This window comes from Thermobia domestica, chromosome 9, assembly GCF_964235325.1.
Source record: "Thermobia domestica chromosome 9, izTheDome1.hap1.1, whole genome shotgun sequence".
NCBI lineage: Eukaryota > Metazoa > Arthropoda > Insecta > Zygentoma > Lepismatidae > Thermobia > Thermobia domestica.
In genome coordinates, this window is record NC_137462.1 from 107,530,748 (window position 1) to 107,554,805 (window position 24,058).

The window sequence follows — 24,058 nt, forward strand, 5'->3', positions numbered from 1 at the left end:
AATATAGGAAATTCTCTACCCAATTTATTAGTGACCAAGGTTTGCTACTTTCATTTAAATAAGTAGTTCAAAAGGAAATCATAAAGCTATCTCATTCATTTTCTTTCACTCCTTTTTCTTTTTCCTTTTTTCTTTTTTTTTTTCTCCAAACCTGTTTCCTTGCCGAGCAATTTAGTGGTCAGTATAAGACTTCTGTCTCCTTACAGCCATACTCCATTCGTTTCCTATCTTCATATTTTAAATATCACCAACTCCATTTCACACTTCCCACCATCACATTACGAGAAACTTAATTTCGAACTCCACTCTTGCAGTACCTAGGTGAAAATATGCCGCTCGCTAGCTGAGCAGCAAACAGCCTGCTGCAGCGACAACTAACGACACACAGCGGAAAGCTCGCGTACCTCCACCACAGGTATTGCCAAGGTCACCCGGTTACAAGTATCTCACGAACTTATTGTCATTTTAAAACGCAGATTTTATAACAAACATTTTACACATTTTTATTTTTCGACTAAACGCAACAGCTTTCAGCATCTATGGCCATGTTAGGCCGTCACGTATGAGGGATGACGTCCCTCGGCGTGCACACTATCCAGGGAAAGGGAAGGAACGAAGCGACCTGGGAACTATATATCACCCTGGCATTTGCCTGGTGTAAATAAGGAAAACCCAGGAAAAACCTCATTATCAGGACATGACATCAGGACCTATACATCAGGATGGCTGGCCTGAAAAAGCTTTTTACACTTTTTCTACCGAGTGCCCCCATCGGGAATCAACCCGGTAAGAAGCAGAAAAGTTGGGGAAAAAAGCTTTCATAAATAAGATGATAAGAGTAGTAGGATCCTTACGGCAAAATATGATTATAAAGGATTTAAAAGACAGCATAATATATGTTATAATAGATACTACTCAAAATATAGCAGTGATGGACCAAGTAGCTTTTGTGTTCATTACGTTCTCTAGAGAAAAATTTATGAAAGACTTGTTGATTTAACTATAGAAGATATTTCTGGAGAAGTTTTATTTAAACAATTAAAATCAGAACTTGAAAGGTTCAATATATCTCTTTTATACGTGGTTGCATGCTCTTTTGATGAAGCCTCTAATATGAAATGATGCTACAATGGCCTATAAGCATATCTGAAGATAGAAAACCCTGAGATCATAGAAATTCAATGCATGGGACACGTTCTGAATTTAGCTATAGCAGAGTTTACTGTAAAGTGCCTCCAAGCAGAAATTTATTCGGGGTTGTGGAAAAATCCACTTGCATTTTAAACAGTTTATACAAGAGAATTATCGTATGGGAGGAACACACAAAGAAATACCTGGGAAAGCTACATCGATCAAAACAGATAGGTACTGATAGGTAGTAGAGCAAACACAAAGCTCTATCAATCCATAATGGATTCACATTATGATCGGGCTGAATCTGGCAAATTTGTTGCATTTTTATCAGTATTGTGGCAACAGGTAATTTTGATTGCAAAATAAAATTTATATCGCTCTTTCTTCTTGGACAGTGGTGCAAATTCGAAAATTTGTTTATAGTTGTAATCATCTAGACATTGTTTCACTTACTTCTTCTGTGTCCATCTTTCTGCTAAGTAAGTCCTTTAGACTATGCAAAGGCCCGGAATTCGGGAGATGCATTATTAGGCGAAGTTAGAAAAAGAACTGACAAAAATTTTAGAAGATTGCATGACAAGTGTAAATTCTTGGTTAAAGATGTAAAAACTTACTTTAGGAATGAGAAATCGATATAGATGATGATTTTCCTGAACAAATTATTCCCAAGATGATTAAAATGCCTTGTGAACAATCTTCAACGAGGCCACAAATCTGTCGCATGATCAGAAATACAGTGTGTTTGAAAAAGAACTCCCTAGTTTTAATGTTTTCTAGAATCTGCACAAAGTGACATACATATTGTAGTTTGTGTTGTTTGATTCATCAACTCTCCAAGTTTGGCTACCCTGCAGTTGGCAGGTCTGCTTGACCTTGAAACGGCACCAGTGCTGTTTTCTTCCTCTGTTTCTTCAGTTCAGTCCAGCCAGGCGTGCGGTGCAGAGCAACTCAGCAACAATGTGTACTACGCAACAGAAAGCACAGTGTGTTATTTGGTTTGTGAAAACTGAGTCAGTTATAGTGTTTTAAAAGCAAAATCACCAGGTAGACCGAGAACTTCTGAAGATGTTGTTGAACAGATCCGTGTTTCTTGTGTTCGGAGTGAAAAGTGTGTAAAGCTACGAGAAGTACAAATAATAATGATGATTCAAATGAAAGTGTGACATCTGAAGATAAAAGAGAAAAGGGTGAAACTTACTGTGGTACTAAAAAGAGATGTTTCAAATGTCTGTCCTACGCATTTCCTATTCTATATGAACTCCTGTCACAGTCTGGATTGTTTAGTAATTTATATACCGTTTTATATATATAACGACTTGGATTATCTTTAAGTGAGAACTTACTATGCCTTTGGTGTTAATGAATGTCGAAAGCGACTTGTTTATGAATTTGGATAAACGTAAAGTCATCGATAAAACTGTGCTCGGAAACGAAGTGTTGAAACAAAAGTTAATGTGTTGATATGTTCCTGACATTTCGTAATTTGTGTCTGCATAATCTTCAATTTTACAATTATGTGTTTCATGATATTGTAATCATTTATTAGTAGTAATCAGTAATTTATTTATATATATTAATATAAATTTAAAATAGATTTCACTTTGATAGTTATACCAATATTTTCGTCTTGTTACAGTTATGTGATTAGATAAATTTTGTAACACACTGTAAATATTAGTCATTAGTTCTTATAATGTAAAATAAATTGCACACAACTTTACAGGTTTCGCCTAATTTTACAACTCTACTGTATTACTGCGTGATGAAATTATGTAAGGCATTTCTCTTTATTTTACTTATATCTTTATCACATCATACGGAACAGTCCTGAACTAATTTACGTCGAAACTTATATTATGACTTATATCTACGTTATATTGCTTAATTATTTCTTACCTTGCCATTTATTGTTATATAAATAAATTCTAAAGAGAGTAAAATCTCTCTAATCCGTTACCTTTGAGACTGGGGAATGCAAAAAAGGTCGGATTATCAGAAAATATAGAAAAATACGGATTTATAGTAAAATAAACAATCTACGAACTCAAAAATAACTGTATTGTTCACTACAGTAAAAACAAACGAACAATAAGCACTAAAAACTGCACAGTACACTACAAAAAACACACACAACGAAAGAAACGATACAACAGATGACGGAGCACTAAAGCGGATATGCGGACGTGTGGGAACACTGGTTTAATGTTGATTAAAGGGTTTCGTTTCTAAGTTTTTAAACAAGCGATTAATTTAAAAAGTGATTCGATCTCGAGATCTATTTCACTTGCTTTTCCGTCTGCTTATTCAGAAAACATTTAATGTACACTGTTATATAATAATGTTAAGACACAACGATACAAAATAAATACCATAACTGAATCTGTTTCAATTTTAAAAGTAACAAAGAAAAACTATAAGGTTAAAAATCATATTTGGACAACATCTATACTTACAAATCATTCTTTACACAATACTTAATGAGGTTACTCCTAACTTAAATAAGATATGGTAAAATAATATATAAAATTTTATGTAAAATACCAATAGCAAGATTTTTTTTTACCATAGTATTTTTTTTTATCACGATATCTAAGTTTAGATTTTCGATCTGCCAATACTAACATTTAACTAAGTTGAAGATGAAAATTGGACTTACACTTCGCAGCATTTCCTTTATTCCTTTACAGTTTCGATATTAACTAGTGTCTTCTAGTATTAGGTATTAACTAATATCTTAAGCTGAATATAATGGCATTTTGATTTATATTTTTAGAAGCGTCCACAGAAAATTTCACACTTATCAAATAAAATAAGGCTAGTTTCACTTCTCTACTGCACACTAAAATTAAAAAAAAAAAAAAAAATAATAACAAAAAAGTTACAGCTGATGACCACAAATTTTGTTGCAACTCAATAATAAAGGAGGGAAGAGGAAGCTTACGATGTCTTTCTTTTAATAATGTATGTGGTTTTTAGTTTCCCATTAGTTTCGAACTGAAACAGATGAAAATATTTGCACGTGCTTAATATTGTTGAATACAACGTTTTTGTATAAAAGATAACATACCGTGTTCCTCTGAAGTGGATGGCGGAAAAGCTAGTGAAATGATCGTTGCAATACAATTACATCATCAACACCCAGACTATACAAATTTATTTACAATAGTTAGTGGAATCTACTTTGGGAAGGTCATATCTACCTGGACACTGCCTAAGTCCTGGATGAGTAATAAATTAGTTGTCATTCTTTATTGACTAACTAACCATAGGTATTGGTGTTTTCTCTCACAGAAGCGAACAGCAAGCGAATCAATAACCAAAGAGTAGTACAATGCTGCAAACCCTATATATTCAAGCATAGCAGTTAGTACTTCATTCTCGTATGAAAAAGAAATCATATTTGTTCCATTGCAAAATCAAGATTACACTTTCTATAAAGCTATGATGTTACCTTTAAACTATAGTAAATATACAGTAACAAATAAAACGTACCGGGAACAGGCGTGTCACCAACTCTCCCCACACGTTTTCCAGATTTCCCACCAGTAGATGTAGCAAAAGCTACATGGCCGTCAGCATCCACTGCAACTGCTCCTACTGTGCTAAGCTCTGAATTGGCCCTATATGAAGTCTAAGTTGGAAAACCATCTTCAAAACAAATTGGAAAATCTTACTTTTACACTTAAATTAAATTTCATATGTATTTACAATAATAATAATAATTAAAAAACAAAGTGTCTCAAAGAAATACGATAATTCTTACTAATGCAGAAAACAATAATGTTGAATCTTTAGTCTGAATGCTGTGCTTAGTATATGTACTGGACAATTTCATTATCGCTGGTCACTGATTGAGCGACTGAGTTATTTATACATACAAATTAAAACCGAATTTTTCGAATGTCATTATGAAGGAATAATCAAACGAAAATGCATACCACATTAAATACAAGAGCACATAATAGTACTGTTAAAACGACATGCAAGAGCACACAATAGTTAAAACAATAGGTAAGATTCAGATTCGTATAATAAATCCTTGTTGGAATCATATTGTAACATGTACTGAAGTTTCTACATTCGACACTGTAATCCGATCTTAATTCCTGCCATTTTTATTGGTATGCAGCAGTGACGACATCAGTTTTAATTTCTTGGGAAGCAAGCGGATTTTCAAGGGGGCAGCTAATATTTTGTATACTGAAAATAATAGTTTTGGCCTACATTATAATACAAATGTCTGGGAGGCAGTCGGAGGGCGGTCGATGCCACTGAGAACATCCGCCCCTTGCTCTCCTCTGGCTAATCAGTGGTATACAAACATGCAAATTAATAATTTTACTAAGACAGAGACATATTATTATATGCAATAATAATAATAATAATAATAATAATAATAATAATAATAATAATAATAATAATAATAATAATAATAATAATAATAATAATAATAAAAAGGAAACTTCACCACAGTGAAATTTACAAGAGTCAACAAAAATATTCGAATACCAAAACGAGTAAATTCAAGTACACAAATCAGAAAACAAATGACTTCCATTTCGATTTTAACTTATTTGAATGTAGATAATATATACATATATTATTTAAGAAGTCTTATACACACACACGTTTCATATAAGTGTCGACAATTGTCAGTTTATTACTGTGCTTAACCTATGAACGGATGTTTATGATGATATGAGACAGCAAGTCATAGTGTATCAAAATCAAGTGGAATAAAAGTAGTCATATTAAGAATTGTTGAAGTGAGCGATCCTCCCTTTCACTAATTTCAATCCCGAACTGTAGAATTAAGTCTAAATCTCCGACAAAACACACACACATTGTTGTATAAAATTCTGAGTGTGTTTAATAAATATTCAGGAAAATACGTTATATAAAATTGGAGAGAACGAGCTCCCTCATTATTGGAGCCCCCTCAACTCCAAGCAATACCGATGATTAGAAATTCTCAGAAAAAAAGGCTATATTCGACAAAATTGTACTTTTTTGTACGAAACTTATTATATAATTTCCATTTATATCTTCGCAACAGTGAGTTCTGATATTTGACTTTAACTGCAAGAGTGGGAATTATGTGAAAACTTCAATAACACATATTTCACACTGTGTTAAAATTGAATAAGTCGTTTTCACATCATAAGTTATCAGAAAACACATTTGTTTTAAAGCTTGGAGAAGAAGGAAAACGGAGATATACTCTCGTTCACGATTGATTTTAAATCCAAGTTGAGGAAATGACTATTAAGCCTCGAAAAGTAACGCTATATTTCATGAAAATCTAATATTTTAAAGAAAGATATCTTGGTTTTATTTTTTAATTTGCAAGCAGGGAAGCGAGGTAAGGGGGAAGTAATCCATACCACTTTAGGGGCATTCACCGTTCATTCTTGACTTTATTATTGTCAAGCATTGGGAATTGCGAAAAAGAGTGGAAGAAAATATACATAATATTGCATCAAAGTCGAACGAGTTACAACGAAACTTTTATTAAAAAAAAAAAAAAAAAAAAAATGGTAGAGGGAGTTATACTAGTACTTTTTCTTTGCTGATTTCAGTTCCATTTCTATTACATCAAATCGAACAATAGTACCGGAAATTATCATGAAACATATATATATAATTACGAGCGGGAGAGGGAAGTAATCCATACCGTATGAGAAAGTTAAATTTAACGCTCATTCCTAAGTGATTTTGATAGCAAGCAGTAAAGATTACGGAAAAAGAGTCCAAGAAAATGTGCATTATATTGTATTAAAACCGAACGAATTTTAGAAAAATTATCCTGGAATTCTATGACGTTACACCACGTCATAATCCCTACTTGGTTTCTTTTATTAGTTTTCATGCTAATGTGTTCTCCTCAAAGGGACTCCGTTGTATTGGAGCATATTGTGGGAGAAGTAAGCACACCTTGTCGTAACTGAAATGGAAGGAGAGAAAACGAAAAATACATCGCTTCTTCTTTGTCTTATGATCATCCTCTCTTAATTGGAAGAGGAATGACAAAGCACGGTGGCAAGTTCCTATTCATGTATGGAGTATTATCAACTGAACTTGTGTGCTTTGCAGCAAACACCTTGGTGGGCACTAGCAGGAAACTTCGTGAAAGTTATGGAAACTCACTGTCACTGTTAAAGTTGAATCATGCTTCATATTTGGTTAAGGCTTTCAGAAATTTAAGAAATGCCATAATACGAGCAAGGACTCAGGTTTAATACTTAAACTACGTATTTGCAACGAGTGCAATTTTCATAATTACCGAATATATGTGCCTGGACACTTATGCTATGATAATCGTAAGTTACGCGTCCTCCGACGAAAATTATATTACAGGGCATTAACGAAAAAAAAAAATACATACATAAAAAACATGTGTGTGAAAATTAGCACGAAAAGGCTAACTGGCCAAATGTTAACCTTACGAAATGTTGAATTTTTCTTACGTTGCCTTTTTCTTGTAAAAATAATATTTTACAACGTGCTTACCATCCCCAGCAAACACTTACATTTTTAGTACAGTATGTGCGTTGTATTGATATTAATTTATAAGTATTTATTTGTTTTGGGAGATCAATATATATACATGTGTTACTGAAGCAACTCGGGATGCTTCATACATACATACCTCATCACCGTTTTCTATCATTTTTATGACACCCCCTCCCCCTTGATGTGCTAAGGGTCCTACCCCAACACTACTCTTTTTCAGACTGCAAGTAATAGTTCAGTCAAATTACCAAAAAGTAAGGAACAAATTAGTAACAAGCTGAAAATTGGTACAGATGTCAGGAATGATCTTCTAAACAACATACTAGACGTCCCCTGAAATCCCACGTGACCTTCGCCGCCATATTGGAAAATGGCCGCCGGAAGTACCAAATGAACAATACCCAGATAAATATAGCAATATCCTCACTACGGTTGAACACAAAGAAATAAACCTAGTGTCGTTTTATAGAACATAGATAACACAATATTTTTTATAGAGAAACAATCTATATATATAAAAGAGAACGTACAATTTTTTGTCCGCTCATCACGCTAATACGGCTGAACCAATTTCTTTCATTTTTGGGGGGTTACTAGGATTTGGACCCTAGATGGTTTTTATCATATCACTTTAATTTTTAATTACCAGTGTCTTGAGATAATTGACCATTCAGGTGTCCACAAATCCTTTGTTATTAGTTCATCATAGGTAAAAATAAACGTATTTATATGCAACCCGCATGACCGTGTCACTCGGCGGGTTAACATAAATGACAGGCGATATACAGCGGAAAATAGCTTGAATCTTCTGTTTAAAATTTTTTAATTGATTTGCTTATTTTTACAGACACTTTTACAATATGCCAGCACCGGGATGACCGCAGCGAAGCGGGGCGGGTTAACATAAATGACAGGCGATATAATGTTAAGATTTACTGCAATCTTCTATGGTTTTTATCATATCACTTGAAAGCGAAAAAGTAAAAATTATCTAAGTAACAAAGTTTATTGCGTTCCGGGGTGACCGCAGCGAAGCGGGGTGAACGCTGCTAGTTTTTCATAAAACGCATACTTTTAGAAATATTTAGCTCTAAATTCTATAATTCCGAAATTTACCGTCAAACTGATTTACAATTTTATTGAACTTAGAAGGTAATTATTAACAAGTTAAAATTTGACATAGATGTTGGCAAAAATTATTTAAATGACATACTAAAATCCCACAACTTCTTCGTTCACCATATTGGAAAATGTCCAAATGTCCGAAGTAATTGAAAGATAATATTTTGTTAAGTGAAATGCAAAATCTGGACTGGGCTAAATATTTGAGAAACTGGCAACGCAGTCGATCCGAAGTCAATTCGATCAATGCTGGTGGGAGGGACAAAACATTATGACGTGTTTAAGGTTGTTGTCCGCCATCTTGGAATTACCTTGTTTATTTTAAATAGCAACATGATCGTGTGACATATTAAACAACATCCTCGTTAGAAGAGAAACACAACGGTAAGGTTATTTTTCCAAAACCTGCAACAGTTTTGAAGCTGTGAATAAATTTAGGATATGTTATGTGTGAAATTTCGAATTAAAGGATAAAGATAAATTGAAAAACAAGCTTTGTAACATCTCACATTACGTATTCTTTAATAACCAGGGAAAGACCAAGCTAACAAACATAAGACAATTACAATCACATGACATGTTCAAAATGCCCACCGTTTGGTTCTATGCATATCCTTAACCGTGAGACCAGGGCTTGTGCACTCTGCGAAGCGTAGTTGGTGATATTTGTTCACTGGCCGTAACGATTCTCCTTTTCAGACAGCCAACGTAATTTTACACTTTTAGACAATAGCTTTAAATTGCCCCCAAAGATAGAAATCTAACTCAGTTAGGTCGGGGGACTTTGCTGGCCCTCAACTGGTCCATGCCGACCTATCCAGCAACCGGGAAAGTGTTCATTCAGCCACGGATTACATCTCGACCATAATGCGTCCGTGCCTCATCTTGTTGCTAATATTGATGAAATCATCCTTCCTCGTTCAACAAAAATGGCACAAGGGTGTTTTCAAGCATATCTCCATATTGTGCAGCATCCAAGGTCCCATCAATGAAGATAGGCCCAATAGGTTTTATCAATGAAAACAGGTTCAATAAGTTTTTCGCCCCATATTCCACACTACACCATTATCTTAACCTGCACCTTGCGTCTTTGTATCTATCTAATTAAGATTTGTATTAGCCCAGCACCGAACATTTTGCGCAGTACCGAGAAATACTTTTTTTTTAAATCTGCAACAGTTTTGAAGTTGTGAATGGATTTGGGATAGATTATGTTATCATTTAGACTTAAATTTTGTTATGTGTGGAACATTGTATAGACGGTGACCGACTGTCTCTTTACTTTTTTCTTGTAGGTAGGACAGGATGCTAACTCGAGAGGCAAGAATCGAAATTATTTTTTTGGCTGGAGGACGCAGTTCAACAATAATAACAGCCATCTTCAAAGAGCTACATCCTAATCGCGAGCCGGTGAGCTGTACGAAAACTAATCCGCAAACTTAGTGCAGCAGGAAATGATGATTTACCTCGATCAGGACGACCACGAAATGCAACTGATCCAGGCACATCAGGAATTGTGTTGGGTGTATTGGTGTAAAGTCTTACGAAGAGTGTGCGATGTCTATCAAATGATCATAATGTTAAGAGTCAAAAGTGTTCAAAGAATATTAAAAAGGGAAAAGTGGTACCCTTAAAAATTACAGTTGAATAACTGTCAGAGGATGATTCTGATAGACCAGTGGAGTTTTGTCAGTAGGCGTTGGGCCAGTCTTTCCTCATAACATTGTTTTTTGTGATGAGGCAAATTTCTATGTAACTTTTGAGGTTAACAATCAAAACGTCCAGTACTGGGCTAATACAAATCTTAATTGGATAGATGCATCAAAGATGCAAGGTGCAGTTAAGGTAATGGTGTGATGTGGAATATGGGATGAAAAACTTATTGGACCTGTTTTCATTGATGGGACCTTGGATGCTGCACAATATGGAGATATGCTTGAAAACACCCTTGTGCCACTTTTGTTGGACGAGGAAGGGTAATTTCATCAATATTGGCAACAAGATGGGGCACGGACGCATTATGACCGTAATGTAATCGATGGCTGAATGAACACTTTCCCGGTTGCTGGATAGGTCGGCATGGACCAGTTGAGTCTCCAGCAAGATCTCCCGACCTAACTGAGTTGGATTTCTATCTTTGCGGGCACTTTAAAGCTATTGTATACCAGTGTAAAATTAATGACATTGGCTACCTGAAAAGAAGAATCATTGCGGCCTGTGAACAAATATCACCAACTATGCTTCGCAGAGTGCACAAGCACTGGTCACACGGTTAAGGATATGCATAGAACCAAACGGTGGGCATGCTGAACGTGTCATGTGATTGTATTTGTCTTTTGTATGCTAGCTCTCTCTTTTCCTGGTTATTAAAGAATACGTAATGTGAGATGTTACACAGTTTGGTTTTCAATTTATCTTTATCTTGTAATTCGAAACTTCACACAGCACATTTCACACATAACACCTAAATTTATTCACACCTTCAAAACTGTTGCAGGGTTTGGAAAAATAACCTTACCGTTGGTTTTCTTCGAACGAGGGTGTTGTTTAATATGACACACGACCATGTTGCTATTTAAAATAAACAAGTTGATTCCAAGATAGCGGCCACCAAGATGGCGGACAACAACCTTAAACACGTCATAATGTTTTGCCCCTCCCACCAACATTGATCGCAATTGACTTCGGATGGACAGCGTTGCCAGTTTCTCAAATATTTAGCCCAGTCCAGATTTTGTATTTCACTTAACAAAATATTATCTTTCAATTATTTCGGACATTTGGACATTTTCCAATATGGCGAACGAAGAAGTTGTGGGATTTTAGTATGTCATTTAAATAATCTTTACCAACATCTATGTCAAATTTTAACTTGTTAATAATTACTTCCTAAGTTCAATAAAATTGTAAATCAGTTTGATGGTAAATTTCGGTATTTTAGAATTTAGAGCTAAATATTTCTATAGATACCACATTGACTTGACACCTAGCCTTCCGTTCCGAGCGATGCTATCGGCTCAAGGATTTCCACTTCCACGGCTGCAAGACTCTCCCGCTTAGCAACAACTGAACCCTTATTGGCTCAATGAGTAAGTGTCGAGGGTGTGAGTTTAGTTCGCATTTTTGCCGCGGATCAAGACATTTTGGCAGCATTATAAAAGTATGCGTTTTATGAAAAATTGTTTCTCTATAAAAAAAATATTGTGTTATCTATGTTCTATAAAACGACACTAAGTTTATCTCTTTATGTTCAACCATAGCGAAGATATTGCTATTTTTATCTGAGAGTTGTTCATTTGGCACTTCCGGCGGCCATTTTCCAATATGGCGGCGAAGGTCACGTGGGATTTCAGGGGACTTTTAGTATGTTGTTTAGAAGATCACTCCCAACATCTGTACCAATTTTCAGCTTGTTACTAATTTGTTCCTTTCTTCATTAAAATTTGAGCTTCATTTACTGCACTATAATATATGTACCAAATTCAGTTAAAATTGCTCCAGCCGTTCCAGAGTTATGGTGGAACACACATCCTCATACATCCATTTTTATATAAATAAAGAAAAATGTAGATATAACAGACCATTTGAAGAATTAAAATAAGTAAAAAAAAAAAAAATGTAAATTACTATTCCCAGCACGTAATTTTGCAGACGGAAAAAAATTACAATGGAAAGTATCATGTGAGACCTCTCAGTCGATCATATAGATAGATGGATACGAGGATAAGAGAGAGAGAGAGAGAGAGAGAGAGAGAAAGAAAGAAAGAAAGAAAGAAAAAAAGAATGATATCAATGAACTAAAATACCGTTACTAGAATGAAGTTATGTTATTAATACTTTTAATGTAAGGTAATAATGAAATAGTAAAACACTAGCTCACCCAATTTCTGTTGTAAACTTTCCATGTTTTTTGAATTCCTCTAATGCCTTCCTAGCGTAATCAGTTATCAGTTTACTTTCTGGAAACTCTGGAATGCCCATTTCTTTCGCAAATTGGTTTGCTCCTTCTCCAACAAGAAGAACATGTTCTGTTTTTTCCATCACAAGTCTAGCTAGACTTATTGGATATTGAATATTTTTTACAGCTCCAACAGCTCCTGAAAGATAACAGAGTCACAATCTGATTCAGAATCAGAATAAATTAATTTCCTGATAAAAAGAGAATGTTAGTTAATATATAAACAAATTTCTCATATATATTATTTTCGCATTCATTAGTCTCTAACCCAAAAATTTTTCAGAAGCGAAAGCAGATTGACTTTGGATATAAACCATGTGTAAAATATTTTGAAAAATCTCTCAAAAGTGGACTAGCACAAAGAATGTCACTTGGATTCTAGATGTAACTACCGTTTCAAAGATCCTGCTTTACAATACTCTTTCCTTCCTATTGGTCTAGCATCTAACGATATAATTCTATTGACCATGCGTGTATTGTCCATATGAGCAATGTATATCGCCCATTTTAGAACTTTCGAGTTTATTATTTGTGTGATTTCGATTACCCATAGCTACTGTAAAATTCGGCACTGTATACCTTCCTAAATACATATGTTTGTCCACTTCTTTTAACGTCAAATATTTTTCACAAAACTTGAAATTACGGAAACGCTTAATCCTTTTCTGCTCCGTGCGTAAGCGACTAACTTTACATCCATGCAATACGAGGGACAGAATTACACTTTTGTAAATTTTTACTTTTAATTCCTTTGATATGAGTCGCGATGATAAAAGATTTGGTACTAGTTTCCTAGCATTAACCTATTTTTTATTTCCTCTTTAACACCGTTTTTATTAGTAGTACTACACTTAAAGAGTACTCATTACAAGTGTACGTGAATGCTGTCTTACTCTACACTCACTCTCATTTACATTTATTTCCAGATCACTTTCTGTACACGCCTCAGTAGGATATTCGTGCTTTCTTGCACTAATCTTAAATCTCTATCATCCTCTATTAAGGGTAAAATGCCCAGATAGGCAAAGGTATATTTATTTATATCTTCATGTTGAACGTACGTAGATTCATTATTAGATTATTGAATGATTACAATCGTCAATCTTAATTTATTGTCGTTAATCACTTCGATCATTCGATGGAACATTTCCTCTTCCCCATCTTCCCACTAACATCTATATAATCACTTTTGTGACGTACTTTGCGAGTGGTCGAAACCACGTTCCACTTCTTCGGAGAAACTGTATTGAATAATATTTTATTTTATTTTTTTTCTAGCTGCATACAAATTTATGATACATAGTCATGTCATTGGACTTTCAGTTTGGTATACAATATTCTATTTATATATTAATTCGACTTTACGAAGTGACAATAAGAAGAGCAATTTGCTGTATTTTTCTTTATTCCTTAATCTCTAGATAAGACGGCTTCACGCAATTGTTTTGTAAAGGCAGTTTCTTATTTTGTGGAATCACTCGGTAAGTAAAAAAACGAAGTTCTACTCGTCGCCAGTCTAAGGACCATATTTTATTGTATCCCAACAACATAGTTTCATATATGCTAGTGTTGTATAAAAACGAAATGATTAGTATATTTAATTTTTAAAATGGTCAACTACCTGAAGGTAGAGTATTGAAAAAAAAAAAAAAAACCTTGCCACCTACCTCTTTTTCAAAAACCTTGTGCTTTTATCCATAAAAGGAGAGAAGTCAATTCAAGTGAATTTTTCTAGGCTGTTAAAATCTTTGTTTTAAATCCAAACACTAATGCACACTACAATTAAAAGGACTTGAAAAAGCAACAAGATTAATAATCTGCAGCATTTAGGTTTATAAGTTTTTAACAAAATAAAAGTTTGCAACAAAATCCAATGTAATTTTACCAAAATATTTTGTTTTATTTTCGCTAACATGTTTTTACTTTTTACCTAGTTTTTAATCTTTTGCAGTTTGAACAAATACACGAATTTGATGACATAACGTTAAATGTTATAAACTGTTTTCGACATTTCAAAATTTCGGGTTATTTTTTGATAGTTTATGCAAGTAAAGCAATAAGTCCCTTTTGTTTCTTTAAAATACAAATTAGAACTAAAAGTGGTGAAAACTTCGTTTGGCTTATCGCTTTTATTACATCACATTGAGCACATCGGTTCGATTTTATATATATTACAAAACCATTATGTAAAATTCCAGAATCAATGTGGGGTTTCTCGTTTTAAGTACAATTCCTGTAAATTTCTCAGGATTTTTTAAATTGGTGTTTCTGAGACAAATAAATAAATAAATAAATAAATAAATAAGAATAAAAATAAAAATTTAAAAAACTGCAATAAATTTGTTAACCACGGAAGTTAAAATGTGAACATTGCTTTTAAAACTTGTTGAAAAGTGGAAGATCTGTTTTTCAGAGAATGTAGTACTGTACGGTTTGATAACCAGTATTTTCAAAAAACCAAAAGGCTACAGAACAAGAACTTGGAAAATATTTCCAAATGGAGAATATTACTTGAATTAGTAAATTATCTTTCACATTAAACAAACAACAATAAAATATCTTCAACCGTTCCGAACCGACCGGAAAATCGCACGTGAAAAATGGCACCCGAAAAATTATCTTTGGTGTCTTGAACTGGGCCAAGACTTTTTAATCAATAATAATAATAATAATAATAATAATAATAATAATAATAATAATAATAATAATAATAATAATAATAATAATAATAATAATAATAATAATAATAAATAAACGAGTTCATACTTTGTTGTCAATTTTTCAAATTCAATAACATCTGAGACTTCCAAAGTAACCCCTCTGCCTGAATTGATATAAACTATGTCACATAGCCCATATGTGTGTGCAATAGGCCAAACGTTGGTGGTGCAAAATAGACCTCTTCGATATTTTCAAGGGCATATTGTATGTGGTTACTTTATATCCAAATCTGTAATTTGTTAGGTATATCGAAAACAGATGTATCAAAAGTATGAGGGAATACACAATCCGTAGCAACACATCATCACAGAAGAGGAACAGCGGACGGGAACAAGCCTAGTTGAAAGGGTTCACCAAACATTAATGATGATTTACCACAAAGAACTGTACAGTTAACGTGGCACAACTAACTGCAGAACTCAGTCATTATCTGAAACGACTTGCATCTATAATTAGTCTTACGAGAGCTTCATAACCTCAACATCCGCGATCAGGCTGCGATCTCGAAATTTCTGATTACTATCCCAAGATGGTAACACGTAAAACATGGTTACATGAACATTAATCATGGACCGCCATTGATTAGGATATGGTTCGATTAGTAACTATCTCCTTGTTACCCACAACAAAACAGGTTTTTGTTTGGTGGACACCCAAAGAAATACATGCTTTGCTAATTGTTAAACATGGCACTGGTCAGTTTTGACGTGGAACACAGTTTCATGGTATTCCATTGGTCTGTTTATTATTCTCAAAAGACGAATATTACTAACTTAGGTAACCATGGACAACTATGGTAACAACGACGCAGGGGCCATAGTTGTACATCTTGGCCATCTTGGAATAACAATCTGTCAATACACATAATTAGTTCTCTTCAGACAATTGGTTTGAGAACCATGAGGATGTATTTCAACATTTATCCTGGCCCGCCAAATGTCAAGGCCAAAAAAAAAATCCATTAGGGCAGCGAATCCGACGCAAATTCTTCTCTCTGTTATAGTTGACGCAACTATACCGCACTGCATGCTAGTCCTGTATACCTCTAGAAACCATGAATACATGTCTCGATTCCACAAAGAACACAAGCTGTACTATAGGTGGCTTAATGCTGTATTAATCCAGTTAGTTGAATTTTTTTTAAAACAACTGTCTCTATTTCAAAAACGCTCCTTAAATTCAAATTTTGTTTCTAATTTATTCGTTCTAATAGAATTTTCCGCCTTCCATATCTATCGGGCTGAAACATGGACATTGCACAGAAGTCATGAAAACAAACTGAAAGCTTTCAAAATGTGGGTATGGAGAATATAAATAACTACCCGGATCGAACGGAAAATGGATGAGAGATGCTCGAAATGGTGGGAAAGAAAAGAACAATTTTAGTTGTAATTAGAAAGAAGAAGAGGAACTGGTTGGGACAATGACTAAGAAGGAATTCTATAAGTGCATCACAGAGAACGTGCTAGAACTATAGTGGGAGGAAAAAGGAGGGGCGAAAGAGGCTGTAATTGATAAAATTCCTACGTCACGACGAAGGGGTTAATTAAAGAACGTGGTGCACAGAAGTTTCTCAGCTTGAAGTAAATGATCTGCCAATAATGGCAAAATACCTATGATGATGATATCAATGATAGGATGGACTTAAATAGACACGGAAAAGAAGGTAAGTCAGGGTAATATTACATGGTTGGTTGTCTCTCTCTCTCTCTCTCTTTCCTTACCTGCAACAACAGGACGGACTGTGATAGTAGACACCCAGACAAATTATTCGAGGTCAAACGTGTTCAAGAGACTATTCTCATAGGATCAGCTGCAGCATCCCACAGCCGCGGCAGAGGAGGAAAAATAAATTAATTCTGAATTCGAAACTCAAGTTCTTCATATCTTCTTTAGTAGCTTTTAAATTTCGTAATTTGTGTACTCTGTTCTCTGTTCCTTTACATTCGATGGGAAGAAATGTCAAACATGCTTCGCTTCATCACTGCTCACAAAACTATTTATAACAGCTTCATATAGTGCTCAGAGGAATACCGGACAGTTTCCTAATACCCGTACAAATCAAATTAATGTTTCACCCCAACTAACAATAAATAATTGCATTAATTCAAAGAGGACAAACTGTGGAAACATGTTTGTACCTTAAATATTTGTGAAAACATAATTAGTCCTGATTCCCACAATCACAGTCTGACCTATTGTTGCAATCAAGGATTAGGAATAGGAATTCCATAGATTTCTGGGCCTTCGGCAACTATGGCCATATTAGCATATTACATATGAAGGATGATATCCCTCGACGACCACATTACCCAGAGAATTGGGGAGGATGTAGAAAACTCAGAAAAATCTCACTCAGAATGGCTGTCCTGAAAAATCATTTACACATATTTTTAATCCACTGTCCCAACCAAGAATCGAACCCTGGACCCCTTGCACCAAAGGCTAGAGAGTTAGCGACTACGTTACGCGAGGCCACTAAAATCAAAGAGAAAGATTACCAACAATGCCGTATTACCCTGTTGTACCCCTCTTTTCCGTGTCCAGTTAGTGCATCCTACTACCGATATGGGAGAAGCAGAAACCTGTTAGATTGAGTATATCAGACGCAAAATTTAAATTAAAAAGCATTTCAATGAAGTCGAGACTGATACTTATCAAAATAATGGAAACAGCTTAACAAAATCCAACAGACCTACTTATTATGGCCATCTTTAGCTCTTAGTACAACATATATTCGCCGCGGAATTGATATATATGTATATGCGAAATAGTACAGAGTTTGTGCTTAAAATAAATCACAATTTAGAATAATTACCCTGTTCCTCGAATGACAAAAACGTTAATACACAAACCTGCTCTAAGATGTTTTCCTTCCATGATGATAGCATCCATCTCAACGCCTCCTTCAAGATTTAACACCGAACCTACTCCTAAACAGAAAGAAGTAATCGTTAATAAATAATTAGTACTAATTTCAATTAGTCAAATAAAAAAAAGTGCTAATTTTAGAAAGACACACAAAATGACGCCTTCTGGTACAAGTTTCTGATTTAATATTGTGAGAAAGTATATGGTCTTTCTGTTACATATCATTAGTTAAATTACTTCAAGGTCGCTTTCATTTTATATTGGTGGCAACTCCTGAATCGACTTGTTTATACAAAATGTCCAAGTCAACGAAAGGTACTTTCTGTCATTGAGCTTAAGATGAGAAGTGTATTGAAGTACTTTACGGAAAGAAATAGTAAAATAATTCATTTCGTATATATATATTCGCACGCAAGAATATGTTATAGTACTATTCTTTGCGAAAAATTTAAACCCCTTTTCTTTTTAGAATACGCATTTCAAAGTGAAATGATAAAAACCTTATCGGACCGAGCTGTGTTCAAAATTTTTGTATAGAGATTAAAAATCTAAACACCAATTTTCATGTCTCTAACCTTAATGGATTTCAAGATGACCCTCTTATTACCACAACTGGAATTCCCATTCTTTCTTCTACATGCAAATTTTTCCTTTGTAGGAGAAATATCATAAAATGCTGGAACATGTCTTTAATTATGTTAAATGAAAAGTCTAAATACCGATTTTCATGTCTCTGACTTTAAAGGATATCGAGATATAGTCATCTTGTTATAACGATTGTAACATCATTCTTTTTTCTTCTGGCGTTTTTTTTTTTTTTCTTCCCTTCTAAAACAATTTACAAAAAAGGACTGAAAAACGTGCCTAATTATTTTAAATGAGAAGTCCACATACCAAATTTTATATCTTTATCCTTCAGAGATTCGGACATTGTACTATAACTGCTATGATCCCCACCGTTTCATTTCCCGCAGTTACTTCATCCAAAAGTCTAAATACCAAACTTCATGTTTAAACCTTGAGGGATTTCGAGATATAACCATCTTATTAAAACTAACTAACTAACTCTATGGCCTATGGAACCCGGAGGTTCAATGCCGCGTTCACAAAAGCTCTCCACTGACTTCTATCCTTAGCTAACTGCATCCAGTTTCTACTTTGTATTCCAATCTCCGCGAGATCCATCTTAATGTTGTCCTCTCATCTGCGCCTAGATCTTCCTAATGGTCGTTTTCCGATTGGTCTTCCAGTCAAGACTTTGAAAGCGTTTCTACTTTCTTCCATTCTAGCTACATGACCTGCCCACCTAAGCCTCCTATACTTGACGACGCTAACAATGTTGGGTAAACCATATAAATTATGTAGTTCCTCGTTATGAAGTTTCCGCCATTCCCCATTCCCGTTCCTCTTGGGTCCAAATATTCGTCTCAGGATCTTGTTCTCAAATGCTTTCAGTCTATGTTCTTCCCTCAGAGTAAGTGACCATGTTTCGCAACCATACAGAACAACAGGCAAGATTATCGTTTTGTATATTTTAAGCTTCAAATTCCTCGACAGAATTCGCGACAACAAGAGATTTTGAACCGAATAGTAACACGAATTCCCTGCTTTTAGTTGACATTTAATTTCTCCGTAAATATGATTTACCTCTGTTAATATTGGTCCTAGATATTTGAAACTATCCACTTTATCAAAAGTACTATTTAATATTTTAACGCATTTATAATTTGCTGTATTCCGGTCCCGACGCACTTCCATGTATTTAGTTTTCTCTGCATTTACTTCTAAACCCATGTCCCTGCAAGAGTTTAATAAAATCTCTGCATTTCTTTCTATTGTTCTCCTATTATCCCCTATTAAATTTACATCATCAGCATATGCCATAACCTGGTGAATACCGTTCAACTGTAGGCCCTGGTTGCTATCTTTGATTTTCCTTATAGCGTATTCCACTACGCATCTCCTTGTTTCAGGCCATTTTCGACGTGAAAGCTCGTGAAAAAAAATTTTCCTACCCGGACTTTACTTTGGGATTCATTTAAACATATCTTAATTAATCTAATTAGCTTTCTCGGTATTCCAAGTTCTGTAAGAACGTTGTATAATGTTTATCTCCTAACAGAGTCGTACGCCTTTCTAAAATCAATAAATAGTTGATGTACCGGGGTATTGTATTCCCACTTTTTTTCGAGTATTTGGCGAATGGTAAATATTTGGTCGATAGTTGATCGATTTCGTCTAAATCCGCACTGATAATCTACAATAATTTCATCTGCGTATGGGGTCAGTCTTGCTAATAGAGTATTTGAAAGGATTTTATAGGATGTTGACAGAAGAGAAATGCCTCGATAATTATTACAGTCAGTTTTGTCGCCTTTCTTGTGAATTGGAACAATGATTGATTCTTTCCACTCTTGTGGCAATTCTTCCTTGTTCCAGATAAGGAGAATGAGTTTGTGTATCTTGTTCCACAATATTTCGCCTCCAGCTAAAATTAACTCAGCCGGAATTTCATCTACACCCGGAGAAATTTGTGTTTCTTTAATTTCTTTATAGTGGTTTCAACTTCTATTCGATTAGGTTCTGGAATATACGGTTCTGCGGTGTGTATCTCCTTTTCTCCACGCACATTAGCTTTTGGCTGTGTGTTCAGCAAATCGTCAAAGAAATCTTTCCATCTATTTAAGAGGCTATCCGTATCAGTGAGAACTGTTCCGTCAGCTTTCTTTAATGTATAAGCACGAGGTTGATAGCCTTTCTTAAATTCGTTGATTCCCTTTTACATGTCCCGTATGTTTTTATTTTTACTATTATCTTTAGGTTCTTTTGCTATTATCTTAATTTTAGCTTTCAGAAAATCGCGTTTCTTAGTTCTAAAAGTTTTGGAAGTTTCCCGCCTTATATCTGCGAAATTTTGCGTAGTCATTTCATAAGGATTTTGTAGCCAGCGTAATTTTGCCTGTTTTCTCTTCTCTGCTAGTTTTATGCATTCCTGGTCGAACCTGGTTTGTTCCTACGTATTTCCGCGTGTCCCAACTTTTCTTTTGCTGAAATTTTAATGCTATCTCTAATTTTAATGCAGGTATCCTCAACACTAGTGCACTCCGAATCTTCTAAAGCCGAGAATCTATTCGAAACTTCAATCTGGTATTTCTCTCTTACCTGGCTCTCTTCTAATTTCTTTAAATTGAATCTCTCCGTTTTCGGACAATGAACGATAACCTCTCTCGTATTATCGCAGTTACCAGGTAGTGGTCAGTGTCACAATCAGCCCCTCTAAACGACCGAACATCAATTATGCTAGATTGCTTTCTTCTATCTACTAAAACGCGATCAATTTGATTATGTGCTTTCCCGTCTGGTGGTGGATCTTATTATAACAACAAAAAACCCCATTCATTTTTTATCCCTTCTAAGGAAAACAGCACAAAACGCTGAAACTTGTTTTTCAAAATTATTTTAAATCAAAAGCCTAAATACCAATTTTCATATCTCTAACCTTAAGGAATTTTGAAATATGGCTATCTTATTACAACAATTGTAACTTCCATCCTTTTTTCTTCACACCTTTCTCCTCTTTGTTAAAAAAAAATCAAAACACGCTTCTACATATTTTTAATTATTTTAAATGAAAAATCTCAATACCAAATTTCATGTCTAACTTTAAGGGATTACGAGATATTGCCATATTTCAACAATTGCAATCCCTACCCTCTTTATCTTCCCGCCTTTTTTACCCTTGAAATATATATATATATATATAAAGATGGAATACGTCTTTAATTATTTTAAATGACATGTCTAAACACGAAATTTTATTTCTACTCAAAGCATGAACAATCATGAATCTTCTCTCGTCTAACTAATCTGACCCCAATGTGGTCATGATGCAAGCTCTGGAAGCCCTTGCAGCTCAATTTGTGAGCCATACAAGAGACACAGCAACAGATTTTCCAGCACGATAACACTTCTATCACCAGTGCTACCTATGATGACGCTACCATTACATATCTCCAGTCACGTAAAGATAATCCTTCATTGGGCAAAAGGGATGCTGCACAGATTCGACATATCTTTATTTCTTACTCTTTTCTTGAACAGCTGTCGGTCATTGACAAACAATTTTTGTTGGAACGAATCAAGCATATGTGCATCGCATTCCAGTATGACTGGAGAAGCGCCGCTGCCAACGCCACTGCTACCAACATTCCCGGTCTCACCATCATTCATCCTCCACAGTCCTTACGGACCTCGGCGCCACTGCAGCAGCGCAGAAGAAAGCAACTTCGAAAACATCGGCTTCAGCCAAGGTCGAACAATAACAATGGGATTGACTTCTGGACTTCGCTACCTGTGGAAGCGCCTCCCTACAAGTAATATTCCAAAGCTTTCTCGACCACTGTCATAAGATCATACATATCTAGTGCTATATGGACTGAGATGGATGTGTACATAACTGAAACATTTATGAAAATGACGATCTCTTCCTACAATAATTTCTAGGAGTATATTTGATTGCAGTACAAAATTTTGTACTATTTATTTCAGATTAAAATTCCGAAACAGAAATCGTTCCATCTATTCAATATACTATCCGACTCGTGAGAATGGTTCTGTCTACTTTAATAGATACTCGCAAGGTTGTTAGTCTTTTTAGAATTCGTTGATGCTTTTATACATGTTCCGAATGTTCCTTTTTACTACTGTTATCTTCAAGTTCAATAACTTTAGCTTTCAAAATAAATTCCGTTTCCTTGTTCTAAAATTTTTTTGAAGTTTCCGCATGATGTCAACAAACTTTTGTGAAGTTCTATTGTTCGAATTTTATAGCCAACGCAGTTTTGAGTTTTCTCTTCTCTGCTAGTTTGGTGAATTCCTGGTCGAACTATGCTTTGTTCTTACGTATTTCCTCGTGTACCTATTTTTCTTTTACTGAAACTTTAATGCTATCCCTAATTTTAACTCCAGTATCCTCCACACTAGTGCATTTCGAATCTTCTCAAACCGAGAATCTATCTGACACTTCAATCTGGTATTTCCCTCTCGCCTAGCCCTTCCTTCCTTCTTTAAATTAAACCTCTGCGTTAAGACATGCAGAGAATTTCTTTCTTTTTTTCTTTTTTTTTTTTCCCACAATATCTGTTATAATCGCAGCCACCAGGTAGTGGTCAGTGTCACAGTCAACTCATCTAAACGATCGAATATCAATTATGCTCCACATTTATGTGATTGAAAAAGGCTGTTTTTAAAAAGTCACATCTGACCCAACCAAAACAACAATCTCTCCAACTTGAAGTTTTGTTTCAAGATTCAAGACATTGATACCAAATAAGAATTAAAACCATAATGAGCAAATCAAATTAAATAACATTTTTTTAAAATAAACTGTATTAATTTAAGATATATTCGTGAATTAAAAATAAAAATGATACCTGCATTGAAAGCTTCATCATCTTCCATAACACGAATAGCTGCTTCAACAGCGTCAATTACGGATCCCTTATTGTGTACCAAGGCCTTATACCCCGCCTGAGCTGCTCTCTTGACGCCATTAAGTTTCGGCTGAACCCGCGACAAAGGAATGTCTCCAGCACCTCCATGTACAAGTATTACTGGTCGAATCATCTCCTTTCTCGTCTATTAACTGAAAATAAATAAATAAATAAATAAAATAAAACTAGCATTTGAAGAAACAAGTTTCTGTGGAATAAAAACGTTAAAACTGAATATAAGATAATA

The 24,058-nt window shown here is 34.8% G+C and overlaps 1 protein-coding gene across 7 annotated transcripts in view; it reads right to left on the minus strand.

The window, feature by feature from the left end:
- The window catches only part of LOC145694914 (isoaspartyl peptidase/L-asparaginase-like), a 61,674-nt gene that overhangs the window by 8,569 nt on the left and 29,047 nt on the right, over positions 1 to 24,058 (minus strand). For all 7 annotated transcript variants that reach the window (XM_081771674.1, XM_081771671.1, XM_081771668.1 and 4 more), the window contains exons 2-5: positions 23,752 to 23,963; positions 18,304 to 18,381; positions 12,650 to 12,866; positions 4,627 to 4,754 (exon numbers count right to left, since the gene is read on the minus strand). In XM_081771674.1, the coding sequence (XP_081627800.1) occupies positions 4,627 to 4,754; positions 12,650 to 12,866; positions 18,304 to 18,381; positions 23,752 to 23,944 (616 nt within the window). In that variant the 5' untranslated portion in view covers positions 23,945 to 23,963. The remainder of the gene's footprint in view (positions 1 to 4,626; positions 4,755 to 12,649; positions 12,867 to 18,303; positions 18,382 to 23,751; positions 23,964 to 24,058) is intronic.